The sequence below is a fragment of the Heterodontus francisci genome, chromosome 20 (assembly GCF_036365525.1).
Source record: "Heterodontus francisci isolate sHetFra1 chromosome 20, sHetFra1.hap1, whole genome shotgun sequence".
Lineage (NCBI taxonomy): Eukaryota > Metazoa > Chordata > Chondrichthyes > Heterodontiformes > Heterodontidae > Heterodontus > Heterodontus francisci.
Window position 1 is genome coordinate 76,065,609 of NC_090390.1, and position 12,539 is coordinate 76,078,147.

Consider the following 12,539-nt stretch of genomic DNA (forward strand, 5'->3'; position numbering starts at 1 on the left):
CAGAAAACTCAGCACCTTTCTTGTGACTCAGTTTTACCCCTGTAAACGCAACACTATAAATGGGGAAACTCTACGCCCACAGAGCCAATCTCTCTCTGAATCAGACACAAAGAGCAGAGCCTAAAGCGATTCATCCTTTGATTGCCTCCAACTTGTTAAGGAAGAAAGGCCCATCTTGGAGTGAAATTGTTGCGTTGAGTTTATAGCATGGGAACAGGCCATTCGGCCCAACTGATCAATGCCACTGTTTATGCTCCACATGAGCCTCCTCCCACCCTCTTGAACGCATTCTTTCAGCATATCCTTCTATTCCTTTCTCCCTCATGTGCTTATCTAGCTCCCCCTTAAATGCATCTAAAATATTCCTCTCTACTATTTCTTGAGGTAGTGCATTCCACATTCTTACCACTCTGAGTAAAGATGTTTCTCCTGAATTCACTACTGGATTTGTCATCTTATGTTGATGACCTCTAGTTTTATACTCCCCCCACAAGTGGAAATCTCTACATCTACCCTATCAAAACCTTCCAATATCTTAAAGATCCCTATAAGGTCACCCATCAGACTTCTCTCCAAAAGAAAAGAGCTCCAGCCTGTTCAACCTTTTTTGATAAGTTCTCAATTCGGCATCATTCTTGTGAACCTTCCCTAGTGCCTCCATATCCTTTTTATAACATGGAGACCAGAACTGTGCAAAGTACTCCAATTGTGCTATAGGAAATGAGTGGACAAACAATTATTACATGCATATGAAACTCCCTTCTGCATTACTTTAGCACACATGTTTAACATGCTAAAAATAAGTGGGTTTAACGTGTAATGGTCGAAGCATTCGTGCAGTCGTGGTCGAGGGTGTAACTTCAAGGTCATTTGTGCAGCTCTGTCTGATAGCAAACCCATTAAGTTGCAACGTGAGAGCTTGTGGCTGTGAATCAATGACACAGTTCACTGGTGCGTTAGTACACTGCCACATTCCCCATGAAAGTTCTCAATGTGACCTACCTTCTCGAGCTTGCCTGACACCGGAATTATTTTTGGAGGAGGCCCTCGGATATTTTCATTGATTGACCTTCCTTCTCGGAAATCTTCAGGATCACTGCAAGGACTGCTGGGCGATTCAGTCATATTCCAGCCTCCATTGCGGTGGTCTTCATTTAAATATGCATAGTTTCCATTTTTTCCAATTGCTGAACATTGTTTCTTGCTTGCCACTCCACCAATACAGTCCTGAGAGTAGCCATTTTTTTGGTGTCCATCCTGTTGCCTGAAAATGTTCTGCACCTGGCCATTTTTCTGACACTTGCTATTGTACTCTGTGGCCTTGCAGTGTTTGTCATGGTAGTTGCGCCCTGATACAAGACTGCCAACACTTCCCATGGTGTTCTGCACGATTGGGGATGCTGCAGAAGTCTGTAGTTTGATCTCACTGTCTGAATTCTGATGCTCAGAGGCTATGGGCATTGCCTGAACCATTGCCATGACGATGAGCTGTCACAATGTCCACAGTATTTAGGGTTCCTGGCAACCAGATAAAGCAAAGGCAAAAATCATTAGTGGAGCACAAAGCCAACAAAATATATACTTCTTCCATTTCAACATTTCAGTAAACTGAAAAATTATCCCAAAGAGATTATGTTAGAGTAGTGCAATAGCACACTGTCCCTTCACCTCTGTGATGAGGTTGAATTCAGCCCAAAAATGATTCCGCCAATTCGGCACTGATTCGGTAAATTCTCCAGGGGCTGAATCTGGCTAATATCAACCCAGTTTCTTACAGACATAACTTGACAGAATAAAGAGGCCTTATTCCTGCTCCATCATCATCTAAGCACCATCACCCCACCACCCCCCCGGCCCCCCTACCTGCAGCAGAACAAGCAAGATGACTAGGGATGTGCAATAATTGTTCGCCTTGCTGGAATCACCCACATCCCGAAAACAAATTGTTTCTTTTTTGAAAAAAAAACTATGCTGGAAAAATGCAATATAAAATGGAAAGACCCCCAGTTAAATCCCCGAGTTCCGAGCACAGCACTATAATTGGGATCTGTGTTCCTATGTTAGGAAGGAGTGGAAAAGAAAAACAACTAGGATTCTAACTCGAGGTTGCTACTTAATCAGCCTTGTTGGAAAGCGTGCCCATCCGATAAGGAGAGGACTGGGCTGAACTGACTGCTATCTCTCACTGTCTAGGCTCAAACATAGCTTAAGAATAGTACTGAAGAGCAGTCCATATCAATAAATTAGCTCGATTAATCGAACAGATCATAAGGATATGCTGGTACAGGTTGTTGTAAACGCCTCTTTATACAATAAGATATCCATTTCTGAGTTTGAGGCAGAGCAGAACAAGCTTTACTCTGCATTTGGCTGTTCTATACCTGACCTGGAGTACTCAAAGTTGAAAAGGGTTTCATTCCTGAGTGCTGACATCCCTGATCTTGACAGACATAAAAAGAGATTTAAAAAAGCCAAATACTTTACAGATAGAGATGGGCAGTTGACTGGTAAATATAACAGCTTCACGGTGACATTTAGTGACATCACACACAGGAATGATGTAATCAAACTGTACTGCCTATTGTGTAATGCTGACAGATTTGTTTTATATTTAATAACTCAGCGACTGGATGCAATGATGAGATGGCTGGTTTGCTGACTGCCTATTTGTTGACATCTCTTGAAAATGAATTGTGAAGCTGTCCAGTTTTTCCCCTTATACCAAAGGCAATGGGAAACAACAGGATTCAGTAATTAACTGAACACTGGTGCTCAATAGACCAGTGGTAATGAAATTGCGCACCATTAATTCCATGGTGTGCATGTTATTGCACACCAGAGTGAGGAGCTTGGGGATTGCTGACATGTGCATTTACAATCATTGCTGGCACAAAATGGACTAAATATGGAACACATCCCCACCACCCCCACCCGACCGACAACTAAAAGAGTACATATAATTTTAAAAATAACAGATTCTGTTGGCGAGCATTTCAAGGCTTTAGTCTTAAGAAATGTCTTCAAAACAACAGCGTGTTCTTTTCCCTTGCAAGTTTATGACTTCATCCAATTGCCTTGATTAGACTGCAATCACTCTGACATATCTGTTATTCTATCTTTAATCAGAGAGAGGAGAAGAGATAGAACAGGGACAATTTGGCACAATAGCCAAATAGCGCAATAGCACGTTTAGTGAGGTGGTCACACCGCAGGTAATGGCTGCACAGGCAGAAAAGAGATGGGTGACCACCAGATGGAGTAGTAGGCGCAGGCAGGTAGTGCAGGAGTCCCCTGTGGCCATCCCCCTCTCAAACAGATATACTGCTTTGGATACTGTTGGGGGGGGGATGACCTCCAAGGGGAAAGCAGCAACAGCCAAGTTCGTGGCACCACGGAGGGCTCTGTTGCACAGCAGGGGAGGAAAAGGGTTGGAAGAGCTATAGTGATAGGGGATTCTATCGTAAGGGGTGCAGATAGGCGTTTCTGTGGCCACAAACGAGGCTCCAGGATGGTATATTGCCTCCCTGGTGCTAGGGTCAAGGATGTCTCGGAGCGGCTGCAGGACATTCTGAAAGGGGAGAGTGAACAGTCAGAGGTCGTGGTCCATATTGGTACTAACAACATAGGCAGGAAAAGAGAGGAGATCCTGCAAAGTGAATATAGGGAGTTAGGCAGAAGGTTAAAAAGCAGGACCTCTAGGGTTGTAATCTCAGGATTACTCCCTGTGCCACGTGCTAGTGAGGGTAGGAATAGGAGGATTAGGCAAATGAATGCGTGGCTGAAGAGCTGGTGTAGGCAGGAGGGCTTCAGCTACTTGGATCATTGGGATCTCTTCTGGTGCAGAGATGACCTGTACAAGAAGGACGGGTTGCATCTAAACTGGAGGGGGACCAATATCCTTGCGGGGAGGTTTGCTAGCACTACTCGGGAGGGTTTAAACTAGTCTGTCAGGGGGGTGGGACCCAAAGTAGTAGTCTCTCAGATGAGATAGTTGAGGCAAATGTCGAGGTTAAAGCAAGCAAGTCCAGTAGGCAGGCCGGGCAGGGGCAGGACAGGGAACGTGGAAGGTCTGGTAGGCTAAACTGTATTTACTTTAATGCAAGAAGCCTTACAGGTAAGGCAGATGAACTCAGAGCGTGGATCGGTACATGGGATTTGATATTATAGCTATTACAGAAACATGGCTGAGGGATGAGCAGGACTGGCAGCTCAATGTTCTGAATTACCGATCTTTCCGGCGTGACATTAGTGGAGGTACGAGAGGAGGGGGAGTTGCACTATTGATTAGGGAGGACATCACGGCAGTACTTAGAGAGGATATCCCGGGGGGGGATGTCCAGCAAGACCATATGGGTAGAACTTAGAAATAACGTCATGTTACAGTTCACATAACGTTGGTTAGGCCGCATTTGCAGTACTGTGTGCAGTTCTGGTCGCCGCACTACAGGAAAGACGTGATTAAGCTAGAGAGGGTGCAGAAAAGATTCACAAGGATGTTGCCTGGTTTGGAGGGCTTGAGTTATAAAGAGAGATTGGATAGGCTGGGTCTGTTTTCCCTGGAGCGAAGGAGGCTGAGAGGGGACATGATAGAGGTATATAAAATTATGAGAGGCATAGATAGGGTAGATAGCCAGAGTCTGTTTCCCATGGTAGGGGTGACTAAAACTAGAGGGCGTAGATTTAAGGTGAGAGGGAGGAGGTTTAAAGGGGATCAAAGGGGTAAATTTTTCATAAAGAATAGTGGGTATCTGGAATGAGCTGCCTGAAGAGGTGGGTGACTGGAACAGTAGCGACATTTAAGAGGCATCCGGACAGGTACTTGAATGAGCAAGGCATAGAGGGATATGGAATTAATGCAGGCAGGTGGGGTTAGTGTAGATAGGCATTATGGTCAGCATGGACGCGGTGGGCCAAAGGGCCTGTTTCTATGCTGTACGACTCTAATATTCCAGGAGATAGGCTTCACATATACGTTGTTCAAAGAAAGTACTTAATTGACAAATTAAAAAAATTCTAAAGGTTGTTGTCAATGAGTGGCTCTAACAAGAGACTGGACAAACCTGGGTTATGTTCCCTACTTTTTTCTCATTCTGGGCATGTGGGTGTCACTGCGAAGGCGGGAAATTTATTGGCCATCCCGAGTGAGAAGGTCGTGAGCCACCTTCTTGAACCAGGCAGTCCGTGTAGTGAAGATACTCTCACCCAACAGTGTCAGGCCCCAGCAACTTCATTGATTTGATGAGCAGCCTAAGGAGTGATCTGACCAAGCTATTTAAAATAATTTGAAGAATAAGGTCAGGAACAATTCCTCCCTCTAGTAGGGGAATCTCTAAAAACCCATTTTCCAAATGGAGTCTGTCCCACCAATTGCGCACCTCATGAAAATCCCAACTGCACTGCCTGTGGTCTGCTGACCATTTCTTTCGTGCATGAGAAAAGGTTGGCAGCATCATCACGGGTCTGGTGATATGGACAGTGCACAAGGCTTTCTGCTGTAAGCGTGCATCCTGAAGATTGGGCCTAAAATCTTGAAAGTTAGAACAAACCCAATTTAAAAATTCAGGGAAAAAAAATCGTCGCACAAGTGCCTTGAGAATGTGGAGTGCGATGTCCCATAAGGCTGTAGTTGGTATTTAACATACTCGGAAAGTTAGGACACGGAGAAAGGCAAGGAATTATGATTTTAAAATACAGAGACGCCCTAGCAGAGTGGGCTTAACGGGCCAACTAGGCTACTCCTGTTTTGAATGTTCCTACAATACTCTTGCACAAACAGCACTAGCTGATGTTATACTTATCAGCAAAATAGAAAGCCAAGAGGGAAATTAATGTCTAGACGTCTAACTCAGAGTAGGTCTGGAAGTTGAAAGCCAAAAGTATATGATTATTTGAACCATCAGGGGATGACTGCGTAAGGAAATGATACTGCCTCTCAATGACATGGCAGAAACCTCGGTTCTGTCTTCCTCCATTGCTACTTAGGTAGGTGACATGCCAAAAGTAATCTCAAGCCACTACAATACCTTTCACTGGCCAAAGAAGAAAAAGGCCTGTATTTATATTGTACCTTTCACAACCTCAGGATGTCCAAAGCACTTTATAGCTCATGAAGTACTTTGTTTTTGAAGTGTAGTCACTATTGTCATGTAGGAAATGTGGCAGCCAATTTGCACACAGCAAGCTCCCACAAACAGCAAAGTGATAATCATTATCCAATGTCAATGTCAAGAGAATATCAAGATGTTGTTTTTGTGATGAGATCAATAGAGGTCAGGACATTGGGAAGAACTCCCCTGCTCTTCTTCTAAATAGTGCCATCGGATCTATTACAGTGACGGTGGTGTAGTGGTAATGTCACTAGACTAATAACTGAGCCCTTGGGACACAGGTTCAAATTCCATCATGGCAGCTGGTGGAATTTAAATTCAATTAATTAATATGGAATTTAAAGCTAGTCTCAGTAACAGTGCCATGAAACTGAAACCCATCTGGTTCACTAATGTCCTTTAGGGAAGGAAATCTGCTGTTCTTACCTGGTCTGGCCTACATGTGACTCTAGGCCCACAGTAATGTGGCTGTCTCTTAACTGCCCTCTAAAATGGCCTAGCAAGCCACTCAGTTCAAGGGCAATTAGGGATGGGCAACAAATGCTGGCCTTGCCAGCGATGCCCACATCCCATGAATGAATAAAAAAATCCACCTGCGAGGCAGATGTAAATAGCTGCACGAACAGTAAGGCCTGCTGTTCTCATCATTCATTTAAACAGATGATTGTCTTCCATTCATGATCTCATTGTGATAATTGTATTATTAGGGGGAAAATTCAGTTTAATTTTATTAAGAAAACATGCAAAGAGAAAATCCCAATTTATTGCAGATTTGCTCCCTCTTGCTATGCTTCCTTCATTGGTGAAGCTGTTGATTTATTCCTAGGTCACTGCCAATGCAACTTAAGTCACTTCACTAAGATAAGTTGATGTTAGCTTCTTATTTATCTGCTCTCCTGTGCCTGATGTCATCCCTTGGTAGCACGGCTGAGATTCTGAATTTGCCGATTCTGCTTTTTACCAATCCGTGACATAGTGCACAGCAACACCGACCCTCTATACTATCACACCATTTGTGTATTTGTGTCTTATCCATTCATCAATTTTGCCTACCACAAGAAGCTATGATAACTTCAAATAGAAACTGAAGGATTGGGATCCAATTAATGAGATCTGCTAATGGGTGGGAGGGTCACACCTCTTCAATACCTAGCCTTCAAACCTATTACATTTCTAACCTTTGCCAGTTCCTTTGGAAGGTCACAGACCTGAAACGTTAACTCTGCTTCTCTCTCCACAGATCTGCCAGACCTGCTGAGTATTTCCAGCACTTTCTGTTTTTATTACCTCTTCAACACAGCTCTGTTTTGTAATTATATGGTTAGGATTACTTGTGCTTGCTGACACTCCGGCTTCTCACCCAATTAAACATTCATGTGGCAGCATGACAGTGTTAGAAAGCTATACAACCATGGGGTCACCACCACTGAGCTTGGTCCTGTCCCTGTCCAACATCTACACACATGTATTTTCAAGAGGAGGTTAGTGGATAGCAACCAGAAGTACGAGCTCTGGCTTAGCCTTGGAAGATGAGGTCAATTGTAATACCCCCATTTAACTCAAGATTCTACATATCAAGTGCGAGGACAGACGCACCAACATCAGTGTCCTCTCACAAGCAGGCACCACAAGCTTCGAGGCTAGGATTATCCACCGTCAGCTTTGTTGGGCTGGTCATATAGTTCAGATGTCAGATACCAGGCTCCCAAAGCAGGTCTTCTTCTCCCAGCTCAGTCAGGGCAGACGTACCAGAGAAGAACAGAAGCAATGCTTCAAGGATGAGCTGAAAGCCAATATGAAGAAATGCAACATTGACATCAACTCCTGGAGACCATCGCCCTGGACTGAACCAGATGGAGGAAGAGTATGTGGGAAGGATCCCAGCATTTTGACGCCCAACAACAAAACGAAGAGGAAAAGCGAGAGCGGCAATGAGAACAAGCCATGATCCAGACTAATAATACATGACCAGACATCCCACATGACAACAAATGCGCTATGTGCCATAAAATCTGTAGATCCCGAATTGGCCTCATCAGCCATCTTCAGACTCACGGAAGACAATCATCCTCGCCTACGAAAGATAGCCAATATTTAACTCTACACATACTGGGGATCTAGCTTTGACCCTCTCGGTCCATTTGCATGGTTCAACACCAAACATAGGGCAATATTTAGTTTAGGCAACAGGGGTCTTGCCTGCTGGCTGGAGAGCCGGCAAGACCCCCGCGTTATCTCCTTTCCTGCACAGGTTTGCATGTAGTCTTCCCCATATGACGACAGGCCTGCCTGCCACTGTGTTAATACCAGCAGCGGCGGGAAGAGGCCCTCAATTGGGCAGTAATTGCCCCTTAGGGCCCTTAATTGGCAGTGGGGTGGGCAGGTCGTCCACGGGCCTTCCCGTCACAGACTTAATTGGGATAGAGGCGGGAAGGTGGTGGGGTCCCCACCCACCACCACCCGGTCCAATTAAATGCCCTCCTTGCCTCCAAGGGAAGAGCATAAAATCCAGCCCATAGAATGCAATTGAACAAATATATTTCTGAACCCTTTTTTTAATTTCAAGAGCGAACACCCTCTCTGGATTGAACAATTAATAGGGGGCAATTTTTAAATAACCTGCCCATTGGGAAACTGCCAGGATTAATTGTAACACTGCTGTTATTCCCCCAACCCTGGCCAATTTTACTCTCCATTGAAGTCAATATCGGGCAACCTGTAAAACCAGCATTCCATCAGATCCCAGACAGTTGGGTTAAAATTGCCCCCAGCTCAGCGGCAGAAATAGAGTCAACTCCAAATTCAGATTCTCAAATAACACACTGGGAGGAGTTAAGCCATCCTTTAGACCAGAAGCAAATGGTTGTCCTATTGACAGTAAAGAAGGATCCCTAATAATACATGCAAGCACATAAACTCTGATCTTGCAAGCCACACCGTCATGCGGTTTTGGATGCATGCGAATAGGTTTGTTTTGATGTGGTCCCCGACCAATGCTTCCTTCATAAAGGTGATAACAGTGAAGTGAGGGATCATTGTTGAGCTTTAACGGGTAGTTCTACAGCAGAAATTCCTTTCTGAGCTTCGAAAGGTTAAGACCCAAATGTCAGAAATCAAGTTTGAGCGAGGTTTGCCAATTCTGGTTGGACATATTCCTGAAGGTTTCATAACATGACCTCCCACGTCAAACTGTCCTGTATGGTTAAACAGTCATTTTTTTTTTAATCCTTCTCAATTTTTTTTTTATAATAAATGAAGAATTAAGTTAAAAATGTTTTTAAAAATTTTAATGCTCCTCTGATTTTTCTCCTGGCTTGCTCACAGCAGTGCCCTGGAGATTAAGCTTAAATTCCTGGAGACTCCAGGGCAATCCTGGAGGGTTGGCAACCCTAGTTGGAGCTAATTTTTCATTTTCTGAGAAGTACCTCAAATCATCTTAATTTCCCAAGCATGACAGGAGCTGGCAAAGGTTCCTAAATTAACTCAGGATCTTCATCGAAGATATATTAAAGAGACAGTGCTGTCATCTTCATAAGAAGAAGGGTGTCATGAAGCAAATAATGGTGCTATAAAACCAACAATCCCGTGTGGTGCCAGAAAGGTGTTATTTTGAAATCAGACTCCCAACATCAGGGTCGTGGCGGGGGGTGGGACCGGAAAATGCCTCCAGGAGAGGCTCGCCTCAGACCTCGATACCGGGAAGACCTGGCCTGATATTACCATTGGTGGCGAGGCCTTGAGGTGGCCCCCAACTCCACTCGACGATGGGAGCCCAATTTTAAATGTTCAATTTGATGTAAATAAAAGAATTATGTATCATTACGCTCCTGCCGTCAATCCCAGTGCGATCTTCGGACTGGTGGCCAGCACTCAACACGCCTTCGGATCCCCGTCTGGGGAACCGAGGCGGAACACTGGTGGGCAGGGGGGAGCAGGTAAGTTTCTCAGTGTGGGAGGAGGGGAGCGGGGTCAAAGTAGTATCATTGGTGTAGGGATGGTGGGAAGGGGGTATAATTTAAAGTTCATGCACTTTGTGGGGAGGGCGGGAGAGGAAGGTCAAGTGGACAAGATAAGTGTTTTTGGGGCGGGGGAGAGGTCAAGTAATTAATTACATGGTCACTGGGGGCTGGGAGAGGGGCAAAATAAATGTTTTTAATTTTTACCTTCAATCTCTCTTTAAATATTCAAATTGAACTGTAGGGCTCGAAGCCCTTTAAAAATGGCATCAGCGCCTGTGCAAAGGCAGTTGACACCATTGCCGAGGACGGACAGCCCACCCCCTCCACGTCATCGGGGTGGGTGGTGCCCCCAGCTGTTTAAACGAGCCGCCACGCTTAATATCGGGTGGGCCGCCATTGTTTTCGCCCACTGCCAATTTTGGCGGCGGGATCATAAATTTCAGCAGAGAATTTCTATTGGAAGGGTGGTGTTCCTGGAGCAGTTAGTTCTAGGGATAAAGCATTCCTGTGCCATTCTCAATCAAGCTGCATCACCACTTTAGCAGAAAATCGTTATCAATCGAGTAATTTATTGATTTTTTTTTCCCCAAATTCTCACTTGTTTAAAAACAAAACATTGGTCTGGAAGAAAGCAGTTTACTTGCAATACATTCCTTAATCCAGATCTTGCAATATAAAACGGCTTCTTGTGGCACCTGGTGTTGATTCCAGGAAATTAGTGACAAAACTAAATTTATTGTGACAGAGATGGAGGGGCAGATTCTTCGGTTCCTGCACTTGTGTGTATTGGGTTGCCTGGGGGCATTGAATAGAGGTCAATCGTACGTGATGAATCTAACACCTGGTTTCCCATTAACTTAAGTGGATGGAAAAATCAGACAGGGAAATCCTTCATTCCTAGTTTCCCTCTGTTCTGTGCAGGTAATCAAACACGCTCAGGTGCAGAAATGGGAAAAATCGAACCCTGGGTTCTCTGGCTTTATTATACACTGGGAGACATTACACGCAGTGTTTGTTAATAAATCATTTATTGATTTGAAACTTGCCAGCAAAACTGTGATTATAAGTAGGCTGCTCTAACTTTAATGCTCCTTTCTATTTTGCTGGCAAATTCTAAGCCAGAATCCAGTGCTATTGACTTCACATCGTCTCACAAAGATACCTCAAGCCCCATGCATCATCATAATGAGGAGATGAATCATTTGATTACGCAGATAAAGCTTTTCAAAATAACCGGCTTGTCGAAACGAGAGATAATTCACTACAATCCAAAAGTCATGTTTACAAAGCGACTCTAAGTTCCTTCACAAAGGGGAGATTGCTCATAAGGCAATTGTTTTCTCGACTGCAGAGATGCTGTGACCCTTAGCACGAGGGTCAGAGCCTCATTATAGCTATTAGAAAAACTCATCTGAGACAATCTGACATGAGAGCACAAGAAAACATGGAACTACAAAAGCACATTCAACTCGCGTGAGAGAGAGAAGGAAATAGAAGGTTACAATGATAGATTTAGATGAGGAAAGACAGGAGGAGGCTCAAGTGGAGGATAAACACCAGCTTGGACCAGTTGTGCCGAATGGCCTGTTTCTGTGCTCTATATCCGATTAAATCCTATGTAATCTTACGCAATTGACAGATCCTCTGAATACATTTTTGTTTCTGTATTTGTCCCATTATCACCCACTTTTGTCTTGCACCATCATCCCTTTAGTAATTTCCCAGGCTCTGTATTTGCTTAAGAACTGTTCATTTCCAACATTTTCCTGTTCTGATGAAAGACCATGGGCTGGATTTTAAAGTCCCTCCGCCGTCGGCAACAGTGGCGGAGGGGCAATGAAGATTGGTACGGCAGAGGCCCACGCCATTGACCCCGACGGCAGCAGGCCCCGTGCCGATCACGGCGGCGGCAGCGAGGCCTCGTGGCAGCCAACCCGCCACTCGGCGACGGGACTACGATTTACATAAGTAAACTAATTTACATACCTGATTTAACAAGGGTCCCGTCACCCCCTTAAATCGCCGCACTGATCTTCATTCAGGCGGCCGACAGCGCCAAATGAGGCGCAAAACCTGTGGAGTGGGGGGGGGGGGGGGGAGGGAGGAGGTTTCTTTCTGTGCACGAGTGAGGGGAAGCGGGTTACAACAGTGCGGATTGGTCGGTGGGTATGATGGGAAGGGGTAAAGGACAAAGGTAACGAATTTTGGAGTGGGGGCAGGTCAAATTTGCAATACATGTATTCCGGGGGAGAAAAGCGCAGGAATGTAGTGAAATGCCATAGTGGGGAGGGTGGGAGAGTGCATGGCTATTGTATTTTATTCACTTTTCTGAAACTTTAACTTACCTGGCCCTTTAAATTTTAAATGTGCATCGGGGGCTGTGAGCCCTTTAAAAATGGCGCGGCACCTGTGCATTGGCACCAGATGCTGTCGCCAGCGACCGCGCGCCTGCCCCCTCCACATCATTACGGGA

General features: G+C 44.9%; 1 protein-coding gene across 3 annotated transcripts in view; it reads right to left on the bottom strand.

Moving 5' to 3' along the window:
* lzts2a (leucine zipper, putative tumor suppressor 2a) overlaps window positions 1–12,539 on the bottom strand; it is a 195,959-nt gene that overhangs the window by 17,377 nt on the left and 166,043 nt on the right. For all 3 annotated transcript variants that reach the window (XM_068053038.1, XM_068053039.1, XM_068053040.1), the window contains one exon: window positions 1,003–1,518. In XM_068053038.1, the coding sequence (XP_067909139.1) occupies window positions 1,003–1,479 (477 nt within the window). In that variant the 5' untranslated portion in view covers window positions 1,480–1,518. The remainder of the gene's footprint in view (window positions 1–1,002; window positions 1,519–12,539) is intronic.